A 26,691-nucleotide genomic window follows, 5' to 3' on the forward strand; every position below is an offset into this window, starting at 1 on the left:
GCCCCCGGAGTCCTCCTCCCTCTGCTTTCACCTTCACCTATGTCCCCCCACCACACCTGTGTCATCTTCATCTCTTCCTCTTCCTCCTCTTTGGAGACTTTTAAGACTTCATCTAATGTAGTCCATGCTATCCTCAAACTCTTTGCAATAGAGGATGACCTTAATTTTTTTTTTCTCTCTTGAGACAGGGTCTCACAGGCCTTGGATACCCTGTAATTTATTATGTAGATAGACCAGGCTGGCTCTGAACTTAGAGATCAGCCTGCTTCTGCCTCCAAAGGTATATGCCAGCACACCTGGCTTTTTCTTGACTTATGAGCAACTCTTTCTTTCTTTCTTTCTTTCTTTCTTTCTTTCTTTCTTTCTCTCTTTTTTTTTTTTTGCATTTTTCAAGACAGGGTTTCTCTGTGTAACATCTCTGGCTGTCCTGGAACTTACTGTGTAGACCAGGCTGGCCTCAAACTCAGAGAGAACCATCTGCCTCTGCCTCCTGAGTGCTGGGATTAAAAGTGTGCACTACCAGTGCTTTGATACCACCTTCCTATTGCTGGGATTACAGATTGTACCAACAAGCCTGGTTTTGGAGGTGCTGGGGATCGAACCTGGGTCTTGCTTGCTTCACACATACTTGGTTAGCACTTGACCAACAGAGCTACATTCCCAGCCCAGCCCAGTCCAGTCAGCGTGTTTACCTCTATTGTGTTTTCTTAAAATATTTTTTCCCCAAACAGGTTGGGTGAAAAAAAAAAAAAAACTTTTTTTTTTTTTTGTGAACCAGTATCTTTATTTAGGGGTACTTACGGGAGGATGGGCAGTTTACCAGTGGCTACATTATTGAAGGAAACATCTTCTCTTCCCTAGCAGATATTAAATGCCTAGAGCTCCCCAGGGTGGCATATTTATTTTTTTAATTAAAAATTACTTTTATTTATATGTGTGTGTGTGTGTGTGTGTGTGTGTGTGTGTGTGCTTGTCTGAGTTCATGTGTGTCACATGTGTACATGTAAGGTGCCATGTAAGGCCAGAAGAGGGTGTTGGAAGGAAGCTGGAGTCACCTGATATGGTTTCTGGGAGCCAATCTCTGGGTCTCTGCAGGAGTGGTATACTCTCAACCTCTGAGTCAGCTCTCTAGCTCCCCTTAGAGCCTGTGGCAGGGTCTCACTGTGTACCTGTTTCTATGTTTCTTTCTCTGTGTAGCCTTGGCTGTCCTGGAACTTGCTCTATAGAGTTCTGCCTGCTTCTGCCCTCTGGGTGCTGGGACATGACAAGATAGTCCATGCTTCTTAGCTAGGGATTAGGAAGATAGAAAGAAATGTAATGAGATAAATCCAGCTCCATGGAGATACCCTGTCTGGGGTGGGGAGGCGGGGAGCTCTTGTGTGATACAAATGTAGACTATTAATTTGGCTAGTTTATGTTTGTTTGTTTATTTGGTATATACAAGTGCTCCATCTACATCTGTATACCTTTATGCCAGAAGAGGGGCATCAGGTCCCACTAGAGATGGTTGTGAGCCACCATGTGGTTGCTGGGAATTGAACTCAGAACCTCCGGAAAAGCAGCCTGTTCTCTTACCTTCTGAACCATCTCTCTAGCGCCAGCTAGTTGATGTTTTATGTCCTATACGACATCATATGCAATGGATAAGCACATTGTCGGTGTTGATATCATTATTTTAGACAGGCTTGTGAGGTGGTTCAATAGGTAAAGATGCTTGTCACCAGGAGAGAACAAACTGGGAACAGTTGTGCTATGATTTCCACATGTGCTCTGTATACATTCATGCACTCTTGCACACAAATAAATGAAAAATTTTTAAGAATTAGAGAGAGTCCATTATGTAGTCCATGGTCTTGAGCTTCTACATAACTCAGTCTATCCTTAACTTTCAATCTTGCCTTTGCCTTCCAAATGCTGGGATTACATATGTGCACCACCACAGCTGGCCATGAGATTTCTTTTCTCTGTGTTCTAGTCTTGGCTCCTAAGAGCTGAGGACCCCTGTCCCACCCAAGACAGGGAGGATTTTATTGTTTAACAAGCCCTGGCTGTCTTGCAACTTACTCTGTAGACCAGGCTGACTTAAAACTCACAGAGATCGACCTGCCTCTGCCTCCTGCCACCAAGTGCTAGGATTAAAGGCATGTGTCACCACCACCTGGCCTCACAAACATGTTTTTTTTTTTTTTTTCTTTTTGGTTTTTTGAGACAGGGTTTCTCTGTGACTTTGGAGGCTGTACTGGCACTCTCTCTGGAGAACAGGCAACCAGGCTGGACTCGAACTCACAGAGATCCACCTGCCTCTGCATCCCGAGTGCTGGGATTAAAGGTGTGTGCCACCACCGCCCCCCAGGGCAAAGTTTTTAACCAGACACCTTTCTACTTCCCTCTTGCTTCTGGTCTCTCAGTAGTCCTGCTGAGGAAGCCCATCTCGTCTTTCATGTGTTTGTGGCCTTTCTGCTAAGATGGGTAGACTTATAGGTTATACTCACTGGTTTTCTAGGCCTCATTGGGGCCGTCTGAGGAATACAGTATATAGAAACACGTTATTTAATTGATAAAGGAGGAGCCAGGGCAGCGCCCTTAACAAATGCCTCAGAGGATAGGAGAATACACTTTCTAGCCATAGGATTCTTAGTGGAGGAAAAGGATGTTATTTTCCTGGTTTGGGGATCTTCAGGGAGTCAGATATCTTGTTTTGTCAGTATGTTTATGAGTTGGGGGAAAAGATGAGAAACAAAAAGTCATTCTTCATTCTTTTTTCTTTTTTCCTCCAACTAAGGCCAGTGACTTCATTTTCTAAGGCTGTGTGCTTTGTTTGTTTGTTTGTTTTTGATTTTGAGACAGGGTTTCTCTGTGGCTTTGGAGGCTGTCCTGGAACTAGCTTTTGTAGACCAACCAGGTTGGTCTCGAAACTCACAGGGATCCGCCTGTCTCTGCCTCCCGAGTGCTGTGTGTTTTTATTTTATGTGTATGAGTGTTCTTTCCCTGCATGTGTGTCTGTGGTGCCATGTGCATGTCTGGTGCCCACAGGGGCCAGGATCCTCTTCTGGAGTTAGAGACAGTTGTGAGTTGCCACGTGGATGCTGGCATCCAAACAGCAGATGCTCTGGGCCGTCTCTTCAGCCCCCAGCTCCCCTTTTGTTTGAAGACTCCAGACAGGGTTTTGTCCTCACCCCACTCCATTCACCTCTTTGTCAGTTTTCTTTTTATTCCTTTTGTTTTTTGTTTTTGTTTGTTTGAGACAGGGTTTCTCTGTGTAGCTTTGGAGCCTGTTCTGGAACTCCCTCTGTAGACCAGGCTGGCTTCGAACTCATTGAGATCCGCTTGCCTCTGCCTCCCCACTGCTGGGATTAAAGGCGTGTGCCACCAATGCCTGGCTTCTTTGTCAGGTTTCAATAAAGTTCTTACCAGTGTCCTCTCCAGGAGAAAAAGGAAGCATGGTGCCCAGAAACTCTGTCTCACCTTCATGCTGACTGACCACTCAACTCAAGAGGGCCCAGGCAGGGACTTGTCTTCTGAGGAGACTGTGTGGGCTCATAAGGTGAAAAAGAGGCTAATAGCCTGTGGGTGTGCCAAGCCCTCCTTGAGTTAGAATCATCCATAGGCTAATGGGAACCCAAGCTGAGTCTTCTGCCCGTCCCTTAGCCTGGTCATTGGATACCTCACTGAGACTGGTTCTTTAAGAAGACCCAACACACTGCTTGGCTGCTTCCCTTGTTTACAGTCCCAGAATAGTGCAGCTCAAAATACTGGGACTTGTCTTTTTTTTTTTTTTTTTTTTTTAATTGGCCAAAAGAGACCTTATTTTAGTAGGACTCAAAAAGGGAAAACAGCAGAGGGTGTTTTCTTACTGGATGGGATGTCTTTACCCTGATTGGCTGGGCGGGTCTGCCACATTTCTGTTTTCCTGTCATGTGCCGTGGGCCTGCCTCACTGTGTCCTCTGACTCCTGGTCAGAGCTTCTTGGGCTCTGCTCCTTCTGGGCCCGCTCTTTAGGTGGCTTATTTAAAGTCCCCAAGACTTCAATTTTGGTTAGTAGGTCATAAGACAGAAGAATCCTGATTTTCTGCATTATTGAACTTTTCCATTCTACTTTTTAATGGCCATACAGAGAATAAGAACTGACTTTGGTAAGGTGGGTAGTTACCCTAGGGCGAATTCTGGTCAGAACACAGACACATTTTGCCATTACTTTCTTAGGTGCCGTGCCAAGAAAATAAAACACAAAAATTCCCTGGCAGTGTCAAAATAATAAGCAATAATTGCTTGAATGGAAGCCCCCTCCCCCTTTTACTCATAGAAAGTAAAAAGCCCTTTGTTTTGTGATGGTGGTGAACTGGCCTGCCTTAAATGGGATTATTGGGAAACAGCATTGGGGATGAGATGACTCAGACAAACAGAAAGATGAAAGAGCCCCTATTGTGTGCCTTCGCTCTGCTCAGGGGCTCCTGAGTGTTCTCAGTTTGGGGCTCAGTCTGCTCTAACTGACTCCTGGCTTTTCACCTAGGAGACTACTTTGTTTAGCACAGGCTGCTTAAAATTTGACACATACAAACCATCCAAGTCACAGAGGGTCGGCATTTTTAGGAACCCATCTTTAGCTGGTTTTTTTTTTTTTTTACCTCCAGTTTGTTCTCCCCACCACCCGTCTTGTCTGTTGATTTTGAAGTGATCTTTTTGAATTGGGCAAGAGCTTTTCTTTTTTTTGAGACAGGATTACTGTGGAAGGCAGATTTCTTGTTAAGTTGACTTTGTGCCTTTTCTCTGGGGATGTGTCTGCTGGCTGGGCTGCACGTGGAGCTTTCCTGGGGCTCTGGTGGCTGACTGGACTGTGCCAGGGACCTGGCCTGATTTGCTTGAGCTCCTAGGAGCTCCTTTGTAGTTTAAGTGCTCTTGAGCACAACTGATTGGTAATGAGAAATTAGAGGGAGCTAGTGAGAGACCATGATGAAGGGAAGAGAAGCTAGGTTGTAGCATGTTGCAGGCAAGAGAAATTAGAAAGGTCTCTGGGAAAGGACACAGAGGGACTTTCTGAGGCAGGAATAGGTTTTGTTTATGTCACTCCTCTTTTCTCCCCCTCCTCTCCCAGGTAGAATCTTGTGTGGTCCAGGCTGGTCTTGAACTTAGTAGGTAGCTGAGAATGACCTTGAACTTCCGAGATCCTCCTGCTACCTTAGAAATGGGATAAGCAGGTATACGTCTCTACTTGTTTATGCAGTGCTGGAGACCGTGCCCAGCGCTTCATCAAACAGTCTAACAAGTGAGCTATATTCCCAACTCCAATTGTGCCTTTCTTTTTCAACTTTATTTTGTATGTGTCTGTGTACATGACATGTGTGGTATGCAGTGTGCTACTGCCTGAGTGTGAAGGTCAGGATAACTTGCAGAAGTCCATTCTCTCAGCCGGGCGTTGGTGGCACACGCCTTTAATCCCAACACCCAGGAGGCAGAGGCAGGTGGATCTCTGTGAGTTCAAGGCCAGCCTAGTCTACCGGAACGAGTTACAGGACAAGCTCCAAAGCCACAGAGAAACCCTATCTCTAAAGAGTGTGTGCCATCAGTCAAGAGGTTCTATTTGACCAATTTGTAGGTCAGAGTGGCAGTGGTTGAAATTTTAGGGTAGAGGGTATACTAGTCATATATAAGAACCTGACCACTGGCTTTATCTTTGGAGGATGATTTGATTTTCTGGTAGCTACTGGAATCCCCATCCCTCCACTGCCATTTTTCTTGATACTGGATCATTTCTGGTTGATTCTAGACATTGGGTGCTTGAAAAGAACTAACCAAGTTTGGTCCTTTCAGACACTCCAAGTTAAGTGACAACACAGTCCTGAGCAACTTAGCAAAGTTGCTAAAATTTCTAAAAAATTCTAGAAATTCTTCTACTTTCTAGTTCAAGCCCTGCTAGCTGGTGACTGTGTCATCCACATGGCTAAACTGTTCCATATCCTTTTGTAGTCTTTTCTTTCCAGGTTCAAACATCAGTACACTGCCTTGAAATGAAACTTTTTAGTGAGCTGTGCATCTTAGTCATTGGGATAATCTCTGTGCAAACCTTTTCTATCCTGTAGTACCGGGGATCAAACTCAGAGCTTTATACCTGGCAGGCCTGAGCTACATCCCTACCTCATTCCAGAATATTTTTAAAATGGAAACTCACGGTGGTGAGTGAGCTTGGGAGGAGTGTAAAAGGCCCACATTACATAGAATGCCCAGTTCTTGTTTGCCCTGATTAGAGGTTATTTGAGGATTTCATAGACCTTTTTGCATAGCCTTTCTGGTCCTGGTTATCATGGGTTTAATTTAGTTAGTAGGTCACTGTTGTGTGCTATCCTGTCCCATATCCACCCCCCACCCCCACAATTTAAGCAAACTCTATTTAGAATGTTTCATTCTGGATTGTTCTTGAATTTCTTTTTCTTTACTACAGAAAACTAGCTGTGTGTGCTATTTATTTATTTCTAGATGGGTCTCACTCTGTAGCCCTGGCTGACCTAGAACTTGGTATGTGTACTGAGCTGGTCTGAACTCACAGAGTTCTGCCTTGGCAAGTAGGAAGATTGGGAATTCAGTGTCCTCTATGGCCATATGTTGAAACCCTGTCTACAAAACTCAACAAAGCACAAAATCCAACTTCATTGAGATGTGTAGTTTTATGAGTTGGTAGATATATATCTATGACCACTACAATCAAGACATGGCACATTGTGTTGGAGAGATGGCTTGGTGGCTATGAGTACTTATTCTTGCAGAAGACCTGGGTTTGAGTCCCAGCATCCACACAGCTCACAGCCACCTATAATTCTAGTCCCAGGGAATCCAGTTCACTCTTCTGACTTCCTAGGGCACCAAACATGCATATGGCACACAGACATACATGTAAGTAAAATATACACATAAAATAAATCTTTAAAAAAATGGCATAAAACATTTCCACCAGTTGGGCAGTGGTTCACACACCTTTAATCCCAGCAGTCAGGAGGCAGAGGCAGGTGGATCTCTGAGCTTGAAAGCCCCCGGCCGAACCCTGGCCCTGCCCTGCTCAGTCCCCGCCGCGCTGCCCTCGGTTAACTGCTCCTCCCGCCTGCTCCAGAGAGAACACCCAGCACTGGCACAGGAGGGGGAGACAGAGGGGCAGGGGGCATGCAGAAGCATTCTGAGCGGGTCTTTCAAGCTTGAGGTCAGCCTCGTGTACAGAGTGAGTTTCAGGACAGCCAGGGCTAGACAGAGAAACCCTGTCTCAGAATCCCCTCCCCCCCCAAAAAAAAAAAAGAGAAAGAAAGATTTCCACTAACTTGAAAGGTCACTCCCCAGCAGCCACTGAATGCTTTCTATCACTATTGAGTCAAATGACCTAGAGTTTTCTATAAATGACTCACCGTGTCCCATCCCAGAGTCTGGTCCCTGTGAGGCAAATACTCCTATCACCGATCACATTGATGTCCCCTGCCACTAAGTTGTCTGGGCTGGCCTTGTTTCTCCCTCACTTTCCTGAGTAGTCAGGCTTCTAGCTGTTACACCCAGGTTACTATGCTTTGGGGAGTCATCCATATTTCTGTATATCTTGCTAGGTAATTAATTTCTTTCTACATTATGTGGCTACACCGTAATTTATTCATTTATCAATGAATATGTCATATAATACATGTATATATGCACCATTTATTTGGGGGATAGGGTCTTGAGCTCATGATCCTCCTGCATCAGCCTCTTTGAGTACTGGAGTTTAGGTGTGACCCTGGGACTCAGCTTGTACCATATATTTATATTGATTGTCCTTCTTCTTTGTATTAGAACGTAAGCTCCATGAAAATAGCTGCATTCGTTACTGTACTCACTGCTGTGATGAAAACCCAAGCAGGCAAATTAAGGAGGGAAGGGCTTATTTAGGCCTCTGCATTCAATGATTCAGCCTGTCATAGCTTGGAAACATGTCAAGAGGGATGTGAGACAGTGGTAACACCGCTTCTACAGGCAGGAAGCAGGCAGGGATACTAGTGCTCATCTGGCCCTTTAAAGTTTTTGTTTAAATCTGAATCCTTTCCCTTTTTTTCCTGTTTTCCCCTTTTATTCAGTCTAGAGCTCCAGCCCATGCGATAGTGTCACCCACACTCAGGTGGCTCTTCTACCTTCAGTTTAGCTTCTCTAGACACACCTTCATGGATGCATCCAGAAGGTGTTTCTCCTTGGATTCTAGTCGAGAGTCAAAAATAACCATCAAAACATTAAAAATAGTGTAGTAAATTACATTGTTTCATTCACCTCACGGTGATACAGTTGAGGCCAAAAGAAGTTAAATGAACTTGTCAAGATTGTTCCAAAGTCGGTGAGTCAGCCTGACTAAACCCTCCATGGTGATAGTACTCTCTTCCTTCGCCATCTAGACATCTGTGCTACCTCCATCCATCCATTCATTCAAGCAGTACACACAGTAGTGCTAGGTGTGCCGTATTGAATAGCACAGACCAGACCCTTGCCAGCAAGGAGTGAGTACACTGTAGTGATGCTGAGAGCTAGGAGGAATGTGGATGTGTTGGCAGAGGGTGGGTGGGAGTGAGGGGGTGAGCAAGAGAAGGAGTGGTGTGATTTTGTGTGTGTGTGTGTGGGGGGCTGTTTTTTAGGTCCCAGGTGTCACTAGAACTTATGCTGGTTTTGTTGTAGCTAAATAATTTGCTATGTATATGATATAGAAATGAATTTTTGTTGTTGTTGTTTTGTTTTTTGAGACAGGGTTTCTCTGTATTGCTTTGGAGCCTGTCCTGGAACTTGCTCTGTAGACCAGGCTGGCTTCGAACTCAGATCTGCCTGCCTCTACCTCCCCAGTGCTGGGATTAAAGGCGTACACCACCAGTGCCTGGTAGAAATGAATACTTTGTATTCATTTGATTTATTGATAAATTTAAGGTCAATTTGTTATTGGTATATTTCTTCTCTTGTTTAGGTTTTGTGTTTTTACAGCTCTTTTAAAAATGTATAATTAAATACTGATTGTAGTCACCTATAATAGTCAAAACTTACCTTAGTTAGATTTTCTAGATATACAGAGATACATTTCAAATGAATAGATACTCTTCAAACCTTTCAAAGACTTACAGAATATGGCCTTTAAAATGGCTTAGGGTTTTTTCATGACAGTGAGACACAACTGCTCCTGGCAACACCAATTACTTCAGAGAGGAAGATGGGCATTGAAGAAACTTGTTATGGAGTTTGCCTTTGACATAGCAAGACTAGCTATTTGGGCAAGAAACTGCTCTTGCCTGGACTGTTGACTATGTTCTGTCAAGACTGAACATACAGGACCCACCGTAAAGTGACTGCTGTGTGAAAGTGGGCTGCATGTCTCATTCAGAAGGGTTTTGGAAAGATTTCTTGAGTTGGTGGTTCCTGTCCTCAGGATTGGAAGGCTCTTTATTCAGATATGAAAGAAGAGCTGAACTGGGTTAGGTGGGTATGTCAAAGAAACTCGTCAGGGAGCTAAAAAGAAATGTGTTTGAAGAATTTGTGTGAGGATCATTTCTCTGTGGATGTGTTCTCATTGCTCAGACAGTGGAGGAGCTATGAGCAGTGTCTGTGAGGCAAGGGCCAGGCACTGTTGGAGTTATAAAACATGGGAGGGGAATTCCTGACCTCAAGTCATGAGACACTTGGGGAACAATGGAGTTGAAGAAAGTGATCTTTGTCCTTACCAAATGTACTCAGTGTTTGTGAGGCCAAACTGTGACTCCAGTCACCTTAAGAAAACATTTGAAAGGGAAATGGCTGTTTCTGACAAGGAACTCTGCCATCTCACCTGTGAACCTACAGTGAGTGTGCACTCCTTTAGGAGTGAGTAGAAGGAAATCTGAACTTCCTGTGATGTAGAAGCAGAGTTTCTAGAATGTTCTGGTTATAGGGATTTTTTTTTTCTCAAGACAGAGTTTCTCTGTGTAACAGCCTTGGCTGTCCTGGAATTCCTCATCTTGTAGATTAGGTTGGCCTCGAACTCAAAAGAGATCTGCCTGCCTGCCTCTGCCACCTGGTACAGGGATTTGTTACTAGAACGGAACCTTTGTTGGGACTAGAGTACTGATCTGTTTGACCTAGTTTTTTTGTTTGTTTTGTTTTTTGACCTAGTTTTAATAAAGTCCTATTTGATTTATTTACTTTTATTTCATGTTCATTTGTGTTTTACCTGCATGCATGTCTGTATGAGGGTGTCGGATGCCCTAGAACTGGAGTTGCAGTTGTGAACTGACTTGTGGAGCAGTCAGTGAGAGCAGCCATGTAAAGTCCTATTTGAAAGGATGCAAATTGTACCTTTTTATTCAGTCAAGATACAAGTTAACCATGAACATACCTGATGTTCTTTTGGTTTGGGAGAGTTGGATCCTCCAGGGCCTCACACATGCCCTACCATTGAACTTCTGATAAGTTTTTAAAAGGTTTATGTTATTTATGGGTGTGTGTTTCTGTCTGTGAGTGAATGCCATATGTGTGCAGGTGCCCATTGATGCCAGGAGAGGATGTCCGATTCCTTGGAGCAGAGAGTTACAGGAAGTTGTGAGCAGCCTGATGTGGTGCTGGGACCTGAACTCAGGTCCTCTGGAAGAGCAGCAAGTGCTCTTAACTGCTGAGACAGCTCTCCTGCCCTGTTCTTTTGAATGTAATGGAAATGGCTTTGGGTTTCTCAAGGGGAAATTCCATCACTTCCCATCTCTTTCCTTCCTCTAAAAGAAAACAAAAATGTAACGCCGAGTCTGTTTTTGTGTGGTGTGTCATCAAGAGGTTAGTGCTGAACAAAAGGTGAACTTAGTATATTTTAGGGTAGTGGTCTCAGTTATAGCTAGAGAATCTTGCTTAGTTTCTTTGGCTCTCTTCCTCTGTACTCAGCCAGAAACAAACAAGTACAAATCATTAATAGAAATTCAATGTTTAGAATAATGTATGAATTTCAATGGAAGATTATAAAATAATCTTTTGTTGGATGGGATGGAATTTATCACGTGCTTTCTATTGTGATGGGAGCAGTGGAGCTTCTGATAGCCCAGTGTGTTGCTTGGGGAAGGAGCTGATTTGGGGGTCCCTGGCACTGGGAGCTTCGTAGGAAGTTGTAGAGGGACATCTGATCAAGGTTGATACAGATGGAATCTTTTGAGAGGCCGGGTCTGGAAGGCCTCATTTATCTTGTAGAATATGACTGGGCTGTTGAACTGCTCTCCTTGCCGGGCACTTTCTGCCCATGAAGTACTCTGATTTTCAAATGAGAATGGTGGAGATCATTAATTAATTTTACAAACTGGGTTTTGGAATGTTACACAAATTCAAGTTTTTTAGTAAAGGAGAAAGTGGGAAGAGAAGTGGGTAAGATAGAGGTGTTTTGAGTTTCTCTTAAAGACTGTTTTTTAATTTTCTGTGTGTGTGTGTGTGTGTGTGTGTGTGTGTGTGTGTAGGTTAGGGGCATTGTGTCCCCCTGGGGCTGGGTTATTCTGATGCAAGTGCTGGAGGGGGAGTGTCTTCTGGAAGAGTAGTACACACTCTTAACCACTGAACCATCTCTTCAGCCCCCTTTCAGCTTATGAAAGTGTATGAGATAGACACTTTACTAGAGTCAGGTGCAACACAAGTGTTAGCAATTCAATTTTATGATAGATTGTTTTTGTTTTTCGAGACTGGGTTTCTCTGAAGCTTTGGAGCCTGTCCTGGAACTCACTCTAGACCATGCTGGCTTTGAACTTATAGAGATCCACTTGTGTCTGCCTCCCAAGTCCTGGGATGTGCCACCACTGCCTGGCTAGATTTTTTTTGTTTGTTTGTTTTTTGGTGTGTGTGTGTGTGTGTGTGTGTGTGTGTGTGTGTGTGTATGAGAGAATCTCATCAGGCTTGACAGCAAGTGCCTTTACCTACTAGTAGGGCCATCTTGCCTGGTTCCTTCTCTCTCTCTTTTTTTTATTCTCCGAGACAGGGGCTCACGGTGTATCCCTGGCTGGCCTAGAACTCACAGAGGTGCCTCTGCCAGCTGTGTGCTGGGATTCAGGACATGGGCCTCCATTCCACATCTTGTTAAGCATTGTTTTGGTTAGGGAGTGGAAAGGGGTTATTTGAAGTGTGCAGTGGAAACATCCATTTTTTTGGTAGAGTTGGTTTAGATCTGGCCATGCTGCTGAGTTAGAAGCTTCTGGGTAACAGGCAGGTGGGAACCTTGTTGCTATTGCAACACACTTGGGTGTTTTCCCAGTGGGTTGGTTCTAAGTAATAATGGCCCCTGTTCTTTCTCACTGTGTGGTGCACTCTGGGCTATGCTCTTTGCTACTTTGCTTAGGCAGTACTTTATCTTAGGCAGTCCTCTGTGTCCTCACAGGTTTGGACAGTCCCTTGTTATCTAAAGTCCCTGAGGCTTCTTAGTGAAGTAGCTCTTTCAAGGCCCTGAGGTGGCTAAGCCTGGGGTAGTATCTGGGAGCTGCTGACTTGCCTGAGGTCCAGGATGTGGAGGAGCAAATGTGATGCTGGAGAGGGACGGCTTTGATGTTCCTGCTTTTGGTGTTGTGTCAGGCCCCACGGCTATTTCAGACATTCAGAATTCCTTCACAAGGACAGGGAATTCCTTCACCTCAGAAATGGAGTGAAAATGGGGTGGATGAGCAGGGCCTTGTCTCCTCCAGAACATTCCTTCTGCTGTGAAAGGGACCCCCCCTTTTTGGGGGGGGATGTGGTTTTATGAGGAAGTCCAGGCTGACCCAGAGCTCCTCTGCAGCCCTGATCCCCTAGCCACAGCCTCCTGTGTCCTGTGCCGCCACACCTGGCCTCTTATCTTCCTTGACCTTTGCTTTCCCAGTTTGAAAACCAGTATTGCTGCCGCCAAAGTGAAGGCAGCTGGGTCTTTTCTGACTCAGGGAAAGATGTCCACAGGTGGGGATATGTGTTTAGTAATGTTACCAAGGAGCAAAGTAATGTGAAGGACGGGAGGGTGGGGCCTGCTTTCAGCACTGCCAAGAAGTGTTTCCTAAGTCTGTTCATTTAGTTAGCCACTGCACTTTCCAGTTAGTGGAGCTCAAAATGGCTGTGGCCTCACTTTGTATCTGAAAAAAGTCACTGGCATGTGCTGATTGTCCATAGAAAAAGAAAAACCTGCCAAGGCTTTTGAGTTCTTTCTCTGAATCTGCTCACTGGATCCAGAAGCTATACCCAACAAAAGAGCATGCATGTTTAATATATCTCAGGATGGTAAATACCAGATAATATTCCAAATGTTAGTTTCAGCATACAAACACACCAAGATGTGTGTGTGTGCTTGCACCTGTGTGTGTGTGTGTGTTTGTGTGTGTGTTTGTGTGTGTGCTTGCATGCACACACTGACTTTTTTTTTCTCCCTGAGATGGTTTCTTGTTCTATAGCTTGTGCTGGCCTTAAACTCAAGAGCCTCCTGTCTTGCCTCGTGAGTGTTGAGATTTACAGGAGTGTGTCAGCACATCTGGCTTATTTATATATTACATACATCATTTGCCGAACACTTACTATTAATCTAGAAACACTCAATTCTGTACCTAAAGGCTTCTAGATGACTGCTTTGGGTACCAGTTGCTGCTTCTGCATTGACAGTTTCATCACATCATGGATTTTGAGAGGAGACACCCTGAAGGCCTGGTCTTTCTGCCTCAGGAGTGTTTGAGAAAGTGATGGTTCTTGCAGCTGGCTACCCTGACCTTAGCTGACTCCTTACTAAAGAAGTTTATGGGGCTTTTGTTTGTGTCTTACAGGCCACCTTAGCAACTTGGAACCAAACTGGCTGAGTGACACAGGTCCAAAATGGACTGTTCTGTGTTTTAATTTTTTTGTTGATTTGTTTTTTGAGACAGGAGCTCACTCTGTTGTAGCCCTGGCTGCCCTGGAACTTTCTCTGCAGACCAGGCTGGCCTCAAAATCATAGAGATTCTCCTTCCTTTCTCCTTCCTCTGCCTCTAGAGTGCTTATAATTTTTTAACTTAAATTTTTGACACAGTCTTACTGTGTAGCCCAAGTTTGTCTTGAATTTGTGATCCTTCGCCTCTGTCTCAATACTGGGATTACAGATTTGAACTCCCATGCCAGCTTCGGGATCTCTCATTTTTCAGGGCTATAAGCTAGTTCACTGAGCCTGTCCCCAAGCTTATCAAATGCTGCTGTGGAAGGTCTTGGGGGTGGGCGATTAAAGTTTCTAGCAAGGTGTCAATACTGTGTACCAGGCTGTGTCTTAAGTGCTATGCATGCAAAGATAAGATAGACATGGTCCTGTGCCCTGTGTAGTGCTGAGCCCTGTCACTGTAGGATAACTTAGTGAGTTATTGGTATTGTCATCAGCATTAAGGCACTTAATAATCTCAACAATGGTCACATCATTCACAAGTACTTCACCATCTTGATGAGATTAAAGGGGACAAAGTCTCACCATCTTCACACTCAGTGGTCTGTCTGCATTTTCTGTCAGGCTGCAGACACTTGAATGAAATAGATTTTTTTTCCTCTGATGGCTTAAAGAAATTGGTTATAAAGTTATTCCTGCTGGAAGGTGGTGACCCATGCCTTTTATCTCAGGACTGGAGAGGCAGAGAGGCTGGAGGATCTCTGAGTTAAAGGCCAGCCTGGTATACAGCAGAGTTCCAGGACAGCCAGGGCTACACAGAGAAACCCTGTCTCAAAGAACAAAACAAAACAAAACAAAACACCAACTAAACAAACAAAGGGCTTGTTACTCCTGTAGCTGGAGACCTTTGTAGTGGAGGTGTTGATGTGAGGTTTTGGAGTAGCCGTTCCCAGGTGTGGATCTTGGGGAAAAAAAACCAACAACAACAAAAATCCGACATTGAGAGACAGAGAGAGAGAATGTGGTGTTTGTGTGTGTGTGTGTGTGTGTGTGTGTGTGTGTGTGTGTGTGTGTGTGTGTGTGTATGTATGTATGTATGTATGTATGTATGTATGTATGTATTCTGGCTCTTGAGAGCATGTGTGAGGAATGTGACCGGGTTGGAGGACTTCTGGTTACTGGGTGGTAGCAAGTGAGCCATCCCACCCCACCCCTGTATGTCTCTTAAATTGTCATGGGGTTTATCAGTGTATGAAGTTGGAACAGTAAGCTCTTTAAAAACATCACCACTTTATCAAGGTGGAATTCATACACCACAAACCCACCCTTAATTGTATTTTAGAGTTGCCTTTTCAGTGTGAGGACCAGATATGGGGCCTTGCACGTCTTAAACAAGTCTGATACTACTAAACTTGACCCTCAGTCCAGATTGATCATTTAAAGTATACAGTTCATTGGAAGCAAGCCACGCTTGGTCTGATCCCTAGCACCACAACTGAAATAAGTTAATAAATGAACTGAGAATTCAGTGCATTTAGTATATTCATAAAGGAGTACAACCCAGGACACTGTGTGATTCCAGAACCCCAAGCAGAGACCTTGTCCCCATTAACAGCCTCTCCCTGTGACCTCCTCGGCTGGCAGCCACTAATCTACTTCCTGCCTTATGAATTGGCTTGTTGATATAAATGGGTCACATCACATGTGGCATTTCTGTCTTGTTTCTTTTCATTTAATTTCATTTTCCTGTAGTCATGTTTAGCATGTGTTGGTAAATATTGATGATAGTTTACCTTTTTGTTTTTGTTTTTGATGCTGTCTTTTGGAATTCACTTTGTAGCAGGCTCACGTCTAAGTCACAGAGATCTACCTGCCTCTGCCTCCTGAGTACTGGGGTTAAAAGGTATAAGCCGCATAAATAAATAAATAAATAATAAATAAATAAATAATAAATAGATAGATTTTAGTGCTGGAGAGATGGCTCAGTGATTAAGAACACTGGTTGCCCCTTTTCCAGAGGTCCTGAGTTCAATTCCCAGCAACCGCATGGTGGCTCACAGCCACATATAATGAGATCTGGTGCCCTCTTCCGGCCTGCAGTGCAGGCATACATGCAGATAGAACACCCTACACATAATAGACATACAAATAAATAAATAAATAAATAAATAAATAAATAAATAAATGTGTGAGCCCTCACCTCACCCCCACCCCCTGGCAGTTGTTTACTTTTTTTTTTTTTTTTTAAGATTTATTATGTACACAGTATTCTGCCTGGATGTATGTCTACAGGCCAGAAGAGGGCACCAGATCTCATGACAGATGGTTGTAAGTCACCATGTCATTGCTGGGAATTGAACTCAGGACCCCGGGAAAGAGCAGGTGGTGCTCTTAACCTCTGAGTCATCTCTCCAGCCCAGTTGTTTACTTTTATGTCATATTTTTTTTTGACATTTTTGTCTGAATGTTATTGGTAACAATGCAATTTTATACTACTATTGTGTATGTATGTATAATGAGTGTATGTGGGCATATGTGTGCCACAGTGACCTTGCAACAGCCCCCAGGTAACTTTTGGGAGTTCTTTCCTTTTACCATTGGTTCCTGGCGTTAAACTCAGGTATGTTGGGCTTGCATGGCAAGTGCTTGTATCTGATGAGCTATTTTTTTTCCTGGTATTTTTAAGACAGGGACTCACTATGTAGCTCTAAATGTCCTGAAATTGCTGTGTAGCCAGGCTGGCCTCAAATTCACAGAGATCCACCTGTTCTGCCCACTGAGTGCTGAGACTAAAGATGTGCACCACTATGCCTGGCTCCACTGAGCTATCTTGCCATACATACATGTATGTATGTATATACAAATGTATATACATGCATGTGTGTTTATAAGTATAGATACACATGTGTATGCATGCATATGTACACACACATGCAAACACATGTACATACAATCAATTTTTTTTGGAGTCAGACTTGTACTTTTTACCCCAGACTGGCCTGAAACTTCCAGTTAGGTCAAGCTGGTCTCCAGCCACCGATCTGCCTGTCTCAGCCTCTCAAGTGACATGATTACATTATGCACAACTATGCCCTTTTTTATTATTTTTGTGGGGATAATATTTTTATTTTTGCGTGTGTAGTTCTAGTTTGGGGGATGATGGAGGTGTGTGAAACTGTCATTTGTCCACTTCATAAACATATTTAGAGTATTGAGTTACAAATAAAAATACTCTGTACTGCAAAATATTTGTAAGCTCTTTACTTTAGAACAGATGTGACCATGTTTATTTCATGCGCTTTTCTGATTCAGTAAAAGGTTGTTATAAGTGGCTTTAGGTGGAAGACTAGCATGAGTCTGAGGAGAATACGCCTCAGAGTCACTTGCCCCACTGGAAAAGTAATTGAAATGATTCGTGATTCATCTTTCCATCGGAATCCTTCACACATGGAATTCCCCTCCAAAGCTATTTTCAGGCTTTTTCCAACCAATCAAAACAGCTCAGTACAGAAACGGTATAGTTAATAAGCCCACCTGAGCTTTAGGTCAGTGACCATTATTCCATGCAGTGACACTACTTTGCAGGACTGTGTAGTCCCTCTCTGAAGTGAGCAAAGACTTAGGAAGACTAGAGAGGGGGAACCTGCACAGTCATGATTGGAAACAGGAGCCTGAGGGAAGACTCCTTAGCTGAAGGTGCTTGATCCCTGGGACCCAAATAGTGAAAGGAGAGAACTGACTCCTTCAAGTTGTCCTTTGATCTCTGCATGTACACCACAGTTTACTTGGTGTGTGAGTGCACACACACACACACACACACACACACACACACACACACACACACACACACACACACAAATAAATAGAATGTAAAAGCCTGGTGGTGGTGGTGCACACCTTTAATCCCAGCACTAGGGAGACAGATGTGGGGGGATCTCTGAGTTTGAAGCAAAACAGCTCTATATAGTAAGTTTCAGGTCAATCAGATCTATACAGTTAAGACCCTGTCTCAAAAAAGAAATTAAAAAAAAAAAGAATATTTTTGCCAATGATCTCAGTGGGTAAGGCATTTTCATATAGGAATGAGGATCTGGATTTGAATCCCCAGTGTGCATCTGCCCTGCCTCTGTCAGGCAGTGTTGCTACAGTGAGGTGGGAGGTGGAGACCAGAGAATCTTTGGAAACCTACAGGCCAGGGGGCCGACTATAAGCAGAGATGAGAAACCAAGAGACCCTGTCTCAAGGTGAGGCAAAGACTGACATCTGAGGTGGCCCTCTGACCTCCATGCACCCATATTCAGTGCACACCCCAGAAATTTCTACTGAATCAGGTCAGAGTAAGGACACACTAAAGAAATGTCTTAAAGGTGAAAATAATAGTTGTAAATTGCAATAATGGATGGAAAAGAACACATCCTTTTTTATGACTAAATAATAGTTATTGTGGGGATCTACCGCATTTTATCCATGCATTCATCAGTTGATAGGCATCTGGGCTTTTTGCCTTTTGGTTGGTATGGCTAATCCTCCTGTTTATATTACATATAGAGAGGTTTTGTGTGGATGTGTATTTTCATTCTGTTGGATATAAGCCTAAAATTAGTATTTCTTAGTTATGGGAATTTTTTTAAAGATTTATTTACTATGTATACAGTGCCTTCATGTGTACTTATGTGACAGAACAGGGCATCAGATTTCCATATAGATGGTTGCGATTTACCATGTGGTTGCTGGGAATTGAATTCAGGAGCTCTGGAAGAGCAGCCAGTGCTTATAACCTCTGAGCCATGTCTCACATCCCAAGTCATGGGAATCTTGTATATAATTTATTACATTTTAAAATTATCATTATTGGGGCTGGAGAGATGGCTCAGAGGTTAAGAGCACTGACTGTTCTACCAGAGGTCCTGAGTTCAATTCCCAGCAACCACATAGTGGCTCACAACCATCTGTAATGTGATCTGGTGCTCTCTTCTGGTGTGCAGATATACATGGAAGCAGAATGTTGTATACATAATAAATAAAATCTTTTAAAAAATTATCATTATTATTATTATTGCTATTATTACTAATTTTGTTTTTTTGAGACAGGGTTTCTCTGGGTGTCTTTGGAGCTTGTCTTGGAACTTGTTTTGTAGACCAGGTTGGCCTGGAACTCACGGAGATCTGCCTGTCTCTGCCTCTTGAATGCTGGGATAAAAGGTGTGCGTCACCACTGCCCAGCACATTTTAAAATTATTTTATGTGTGGTGTTTTGTCTGCATGTATGTCTGTGAACCTTGTGCATGTTTGGTGCCCATGGATGTCAGAAGAGGGCATTGGAGCCCCTGAAACTAAAATTACAGGTTGTTGTAGGCTGCTGTGTGGGTGCTGGGAATTGAACCTGGGTCCTGTAGAAGCAGCAAGTGCTCTAAACCTCTGAGCCATTTCTCTAGCCCCAAATTTATCCTCCCTTCCTCTTTTTCTCCAGCCTGCCTGCCTGCCTGCCTTCCTTTCTTCCTTCCTTCTGCGCGCGCGCGCGCGCGCACACACACACACACACATACACACAACCATTGAAAAATAAGCGTTTCTATTTTTTTTTTTTTTTTATGTATCCCAGGCTGGCCTCTAACTTAATGATGTTTTCCAGTCTCAGCCTCCCTTAGTAGGATTACAAACATGTGCCACCATACTTGGTTTTTTAAATAGAACTTTTTTAGTGGTTGCAGCACTATTTCTAGAGTGACCATGCTGTTCTGTGTTCCTGCAAGGTTGTAATTTCTGGTTTTGCCAACACTTGCCAATGCCTTTTTGAGCATAGCCAATTCTGTTGGATGTGGAAAGTGCTGTCATTATGGTTTTGATTTGTGTTTCTCCCATGGTGAATGGTATTATGCAGATTTTCATGCTCTTGTGGCTATTTGCAGCTCTTTCTTGGAGAAATATCCAAATTCTTGAGTTACTTCAGAAAATAATACATTAATTTAATTTATATTTATTTTTTGTGTATGACTGCTTGTCCTTCTTATATGTATTTAAATCACATGCATACCTTCTGCCTGTGGTAACTAGAAGATGGTACTGGAACACCTGAGGCTGTAGTTACAGATGATTGTGAGCCAAGATAAGAGTTCTGGGAAATGAAGCCAGTCCTCTAGAAGAGCAGCCAGTGCTCTTAACCACTGAGCCATCTCTCCAGCTCATTTTCACAGTGTTGGTGGCTCTACAGCACATGGTCTTAAACTATTCATTTAACTTTCTTTTTAGAAGCTATTGCTTAACCCAACAATTGCCATGTTTTCTTTTAAGAACTTTATGGTTTTAGCTCTTTATTAAGTTTTTATTTTTCAGTTGTGTGATTGTGTCTCTATTTCTCTCTCCGTGTGTGTGTGTGTGTGTGTGTGTGTGTGTGTGTGTGTGTGTGTGTGTGTGTGTGTAATTGTGTAATTTTAGGTAAATGTAGGTACCCATGGACTCAGAAGAGGGCATTTGATCCCTTGGAGCTAGAATTACAGGCAGCTATGAGCTTCTCAAAGTGTGGGTTCTGAGAACCAAATAGCAAATACTTTTAACTGTCAAGCCATCTCGTCAGCCCCCCCCCTTTAGTTTTAGCTCTTTTGTGACTAACAAGTTCTTCCACCGACTGAAGCTTCAGAGGGTCTTCTGAGCTGCTTGCTAAGGGTAGAGCTGTTGTCTTAGAACTTCCTCTTCCTTCCACTTAGACAAGTCAGAAAGGGTCTTGGCCCTGGGAAGCATTTCTGTTTCATGTAGGAATCAGTTTTTCAGTTTCTATATTTTATTGTCTTTTTCTTTTGTTTTTTTGAAGGTGACAAATGAAGAGGACTTTATCAGGAAGTTGGACTGTAAGCCTGATCAACATCTCAAGGTGGTCTCCATATTTGGAAATACTGGTGATGGAAAGTCCCACACCCTCAACCACACTTTCTTCTATGGCCGCGAAGTCTTCAAAACCTCCCCTGCTCAGGAGTCCTGCACAGTGGGAGTGTGGGCTGCCTATGACCCAGTCCATAAAGTAGCAGTGATAGACACAGAAGGACTCTTGGGGGCCACGGTGAATCTAAGCCAGAGAACACGGCTGCTGCTAAAGGTCCTGGCCATCTCAGACCTGGTCATCTATCGAACTCATGCAGACCGCCTGCATAATGACCTCTTCAAATTCCTTGGGGATGCCTCCGAAGCTTACCTGAAGCACTTTACCAAGGAACTCAAGGCTACCACTGCACGCTGTGGCCTGGATGTTCCCTTGTCCACCCTGGGCCCTGCAGTTATTATTTTCCATGAGACTGTTCACACTCAGCTTCTGGGTTCTGGTGAGTAGACAGCACAGTGCTGTGTCACAGATTGACCTTTTGGGGCACAAAGAGGTGGCTTCTGGGTTGCAATATGTTAATGGCAGAATGCCCAGAAAAACTTGTGTCCAGGCAAGACTAAGAAAATGTTCCAGAAAGTCTGGAGTAATAACTGTGGCAAGGATTAAGACATGCTAGTGGCTGGTGGTGGCACACACCTTTAATCCCAGCACTTGGAAGGCAGAGGCAGTTGGATCTTTGTGAGTTCAAGGACAGCCTGGTCTACAGAGTGCATTCCAGCACAGCCAGAAACTGATTCACAGAGAAACCCTTTCTCGAAAACAAACAAACAAACAAACAAACAAACAAAAAAAAGACATGCCAGTGGCCTAAGGATTCTGGGAGATTGGGGTCAGATCTCTTTCCCTGGAAAGCTAATAGTGAAAGTTTGATCAGAGTGGGATCAAGAGAGACCAGAAGAGCTAGGCAGAGTGATGCATGCCTGTAATTCCAATATTTGGGAACGTGAGGCAGGAAGGTAATGAATTTTAGGCCAACCTGGGTTATGTAGCGGGAATGTAGGCAGGTATGGTGGTGCATGCCTGTATTCCCAGCATTCAAGAGCTAGAGGTAGCAAGATTAGTATGTTTAAAGCCACCCTTAGCTACATTCTGTCATAGGCTAGCATAGGTTACATGAAACTCTGAAAACACCAGAAAGGAAGAGATAACACACAGGCATTGTCACTGTCACTATTAAGGTTGTGAATACGTTGCATGAATTCTTTCTTGGAAAGACCGCAAAGTGGTAGCTGGTGGCTCATGTGAAGTTTCTAAGAATTTCCCTTTTTAAATATTTAAGTATTTAAGATACTGGTGTCCTGATGAGATGATTCATCAGGACAGAAAGAGGCCAGATAACTCCATGCTGGAGGCTCTGGTTGAACCCTGAGCCCTGCAAAAGAAAAGTGTCATGGTACACACCTGTAATCCCAGTACTTGGGAGGCAGACCCAGAAAAATTGCTGCAAGTTTGAAGCCTTTTGGTCTATACAGTGAGACCCTATTTCAAAATAAAGATGAAAAAGAAAAGAGCAGAAGCAGCTGGAGTGACTCTCGAGTGGAGGAGTTGGCCTTAGGAACATGACAGTTCATGTATGTCTACAGGAGAGAGGATGGAGATGTATGTAAGTATGTATGTGGTGAGTGTGCCTGTAAGTTATTTTATGGTTTCCGTTTTCTTTGAGAAATACCGAGCAATATTACCAGGTGTAGTAATAGTTATTAGATGGTAGGAATAGTAGTCTGGCCTCTAGAATAATTACACTGTTCACAGCCAAGAAAGTACCCATGCCATGTTCTAGACAGTGAGGTGTAGAGCTAAAAAGCCCTATCCTCGGTCTAATTGTAGAGACTGTAGTTCTTGGTTTTGTAGCACCTGTAGGCACTGGAGCTGTGGGAATGGAGAGGAGGTACCATGCATCTTGGGGTCTTGCAAAGAGGAAGCAGTCCCTGCAAGTTGAGTCTTGGGTAGGCAGAAGAAGGGAAAAGCATGTTCTGGGAGGGGCACATCCCTGGGAGCTTCCCAAGCAGCTGTATGCAGGGGGCTGCAGCTGGTTCTGCAGGAGACTCCTAAACTCCAGCATCAGCCCTTGGATGTGTTCTCTGTCTGCCTTCCAGAGGGCTCTCTTGAAATATAAGCTTCATTTATAATTTAGATACCCCAGCTTATGATATTCCTGCTTGCTTTCAATTACATCAGAATGTAAACCAGGCCAAGAGAAAAAATCCAGTAGCTGGATATGGGCTTATATCCTTGTAATCCTGGCACTCAAGAAACTGAGGCAGGAGGAGCTCAAATTAGAGACTAGCCCGAAACAGCAAGACCCTGTTCCAGAAACTAAAAATAAAAATAAATGAAATTGCAGGGCGTTGGTGGCGCACGCCTTTAACCCCAGCACTCGGGAGGCAGAGGCAGGCGGATCTCTGAGTTCGAGGCCAGCCTGGTCTCCAGAGAGAGTGCCAGGATAGGCTCCTAAAGCTACACAGAGAAACCCTGTATCGGGGGAAACAAAATGAAATCTAGACTCCCAAATGTGGTGTTCTGTCTAACCCCTGTCAATAAGTCTGGCCACTAGTTGACACTGTCCTCAACTGTGTGTGTGTGTGTGTGTGTGTGTGTGTGTGTATTCACATGTGCAAATTTATGTATATACTATATTTATTTGCATGTGCACATGGACAAACATTCTCACTTCCCTCCCCTTCCTCCCACCACTGCCTTTTCTGTGTCCTCACCTTGGCACCTGTGTCTGTCTGGACAGCTCTCAGACTCAGCTGTCATCTGGGCCGAGCCCCCCCCCTTCTTATGACATGGTTCTTCCCGCACCCTAGTGCCGTCGTCATGCATCCTCTCGTCTGGAGTCATCCTGTTTTTTTTTTTTTTTTTTTGGTAAAACATCCATATCTGTGCACCACGCATGCAGTGTCTGTGGAGGCTAGAAGAGAGTGTCATTCTCTTGGAACTGGAGTTACATAGGGTTGTTGGGCAACCATGTGAGTTCTGGGGTTTGAACCTGGGTCCTCTGAAAGAGCAATCAGTGTTGCTTTTACCATGAGCCATCTCTCCAGCTCATATTTTCTTTTTTTTTTTTTTTTTTTTTGAGACAGAGTTTCTCTCTGTAACAGCTCTGGCTGTCCTGGAACTTTTTTCATAGACCAGGCTGGCCTGGAACTCATAGAGATCCCCGCTTCTGCCTCCCAAGTGCTGGGATTAAAAGTGCACACCACCACCTGGGGTATATTTTCTTTCTTTATTTTGGTTTTTCGAAACAGGGTTTCTCTGTGTAGCTTTACTGTAGACCAGGCTGGCCTCCAACTTACAGAGATCCGCCTGCCTCTGTCTCCCAAGTGCTGGGATTAAAGGCATGCACCACTACCACTCAGCTATTTTTTTTTTTAAGTTTATTATGTATACCTGCCTGCATGTATGCCTGCATCCCTCTTTCCAGCCCCCGGCCTATAATTTCTTAAAAGAAGACAAATGAATGTGTGTGGCTGTTTTGTCTGTATGTTACCTGTACACCACATGCATGCCTTGATTCCTGAGAAGGCCAGAAGAGGGGACTCCCCAGGAATCAAGTTACAAACATTGTATGTAAGCTGCTGTGTGGGTGCTGGGAATCGAATCTATGTCCTTTGAAAGAGCAGCCACTGGTCCATCTCTCCAGCCCCAACCCCTGTTTTCTTGATTGCTAATTGGTAAGGAGTGCCTAGCCCACTGTGGGCAGTACCACCCCCGTGCAGGTGGGCCTAGGCTGTGTAAGGAAGTAAATTTTTTCCCCCCAAGTTGCTTTTGGCCAGCAATAGAAATCAAGCTAGGGCAGTGTTGGAATCATTTCTGAGTTAGGATATTCATTTTAGGAGTGCCCTGCCTGGATGCTGTTACACAGGTGAGCAGAAGGAATTCACTTGGGAGCAGTAATTGTGTGCTCTAGGAAAGACATATGGGAGGTGTTGGGATAAAGGGGAGCGGCCAGGTCGGGTTCCGGGGCTGCTTTGGGAGAAGGCAGGGACTAACACTTCCTACTACTTCTTTCACATCTCAGCATGAGCTGGGTGTAGTGGGTAAGTCCAGAATTATTTAATGGCCATCCCTTTAAATTTGAACTAATGTGTCTTCAATGTTTGAGTGACTTTATTAAATGTTAAAGGAAGTTAAGCCAAAGTGTCTGTCTAAACACTTTGTCAGTGTACCTGGAAAAGGTACACTGACTCTGCCCATCCCATGGCTGCTGGACAGGTGCTAAGCCGTGCATCTCTAGCTTGCTACAGCTTCGCAGCTGTATTGTGTAAGACCAGAGTTATCAAAGTATAAAATTGTGAATGCTCACTAGTAGACATCTGGATAAGTATATCCACAGTCTGGAAAAATATATGTCTTCTAAAAGGAGCAAAGTGCTTCCTCAGTGTATAGTGTAACCAGTGATCACAGAGCAAGTGTGTATGGATGGTGCTAAGTCTGGCAGACAGGGTGAACATGTGGGAATAGGAAGACACAGGCATTGTTTCTCTCCTTTTATGCTATCATGTTTTCTCCCAGTGAATCCTTTTCAAGATTGTTTTGTTTGTTTTTTGAGAAAGGGTTTCTCTGTGGCTTTGGATGCTGTTCTGGAACTAGCTCTTGTAGACCAGGCTGGTCTCGAACTCACAGAGATCCGCCTGCTCCTGCCTCCCGAGTGTTGGGATTAAAGGCGTATGCCACCACTGCCCAGCTTCAAGATTCTTCTATGATACACAGATGTTCCAGACAAGTGAACATCATACCACAGTGTGGAAGGCAGTGAGTGCATGACACACCCATGTAATCGGCAGCAGCTCATGAGATGCCCATACCCTCTCCTTGCTCCATACCAGTCAGGGGCAAGCAAATCCTAAACATGTGCTTTACATATTGGCAGTAAAATTTATCTTAATTTTATAGTGAATCGTAGGTAACTTGTTTTCAAGAAAGGCACTCATTGCCCACTTGCCCGTTTCTGCTCATACAGATCACCCCTCAGAGGCGCCAGAGAAGCTCATCCAGGACCGGTTCAGGAAGTTGGGTCGATTTCCCGAAGCCTTTAGTTCCATTCATTATAAGGGAACAAGGACATATAATCCCCCGACAGACTTCTCTGGGCTTCGGCGCGCTTTGGAGCAGCTGCTTGAGAACAATACCACCAGGTCTCCCAGGCACCCGGGGGTCATCTTCAAAGCTCTGAAGGTCAGTTGGCTCCTGCCCTGGGAACTTCTCATGAGGATGCCAGCAGAACACCCAGTTCTCCAGTACTCTTAGTACAGGTGCTTGGAGGCCTGGGCCAGGAAGAGTCAGTAGAGAAGAGAGAGTGTGAATGGAGGTTGCACATGTCATATGCCTTCTGCTTGCCAGGAGCTCCAGTGGGAAGGAATCTTGAGTCAGTCAACAGTTGATAAAGGGCGAGGAGGTTGTAGCTCAGTCAGTAGACTGCTCACCTAGCAGGAATTCAGCCCAATGCTGGCTCCCCTGTATCACATAAACTGGGCATGGTGGTGCATGCCTGTAATCTGGGCATTGGGGAAGCACAGGCAGGAGCGTCAGAGATCAAGCACATTTTGGCTGCTAATTACCAAGTTTGAGGGCACTTGGGACTCATGAGGGGGGGAATTCAGGAGGATCTTTGCTCGAGACTTTCTTCAGAGCAGAGTCTGAAACTTGGTGGAAAAATTGCAAGGGGGATGATTTTTTTCTACTGCAGAATTTGATGTCATTCAGTGTGTCACCTGAAATCATGCCCTCAGTCATCTAAAACTCATTAAGTGATCGTGCGCTCACATTTTGGGAAGCTCATCTTTAAGAATTTTATCATTTCCGCTCGGCATGATGGCACATGCCTTTAATCTCAGTATTATGGAGGCAGATCTGTGAGTCCATGGCCAACTTTGTCTACATTGTGAGTTTCAGGCTAGCCAGAGCTACATAGTGAGACCTGTTTTCAAAACAAAACAAAACACACAACAGCCATCATTTTCATTTGAAACCAGGCATATTGTGGATT

General features: G+C 44.1%; 1 protein-coding gene across 1 annotated transcript in view; it reads left to right on the forward strand.

Annotated features, from left to right (window-relative positions):
* Zfyve1 (zinc finger FYVE-type containing 1) overlaps positions 1–26,691 on the forward strand; it is a 54,142-nt gene that overhangs the window by 5,695 nt on the left and 21,756 nt on the right. The window contains exons 3-4 of the mRNA XM_027418447.2: positions 20,634–21,138; positions 25,666–25,880. Of these exons, the coding sequence (XP_027274248.1) occupies positions 20,634–21,138; positions 25,666–25,880 (720 nt within the window). The remainder of the gene's footprint in view (positions 1–20,633; positions 21,139–25,665; positions 25,881–26,691) is intronic.

This window comes from Cricetulus griseus, chromosome 5, assembly GCF_003668045.3.
Source record: "Cricetulus griseus strain 17A/GY chromosome 5, alternate assembly CriGri-PICRH-1.0, whole genome shotgun sequence".
Lineage (NCBI taxonomy): Eukaryota > Metazoa > Chordata > Mammalia > Rodentia > Cricetidae > Cricetulus > Cricetulus griseus.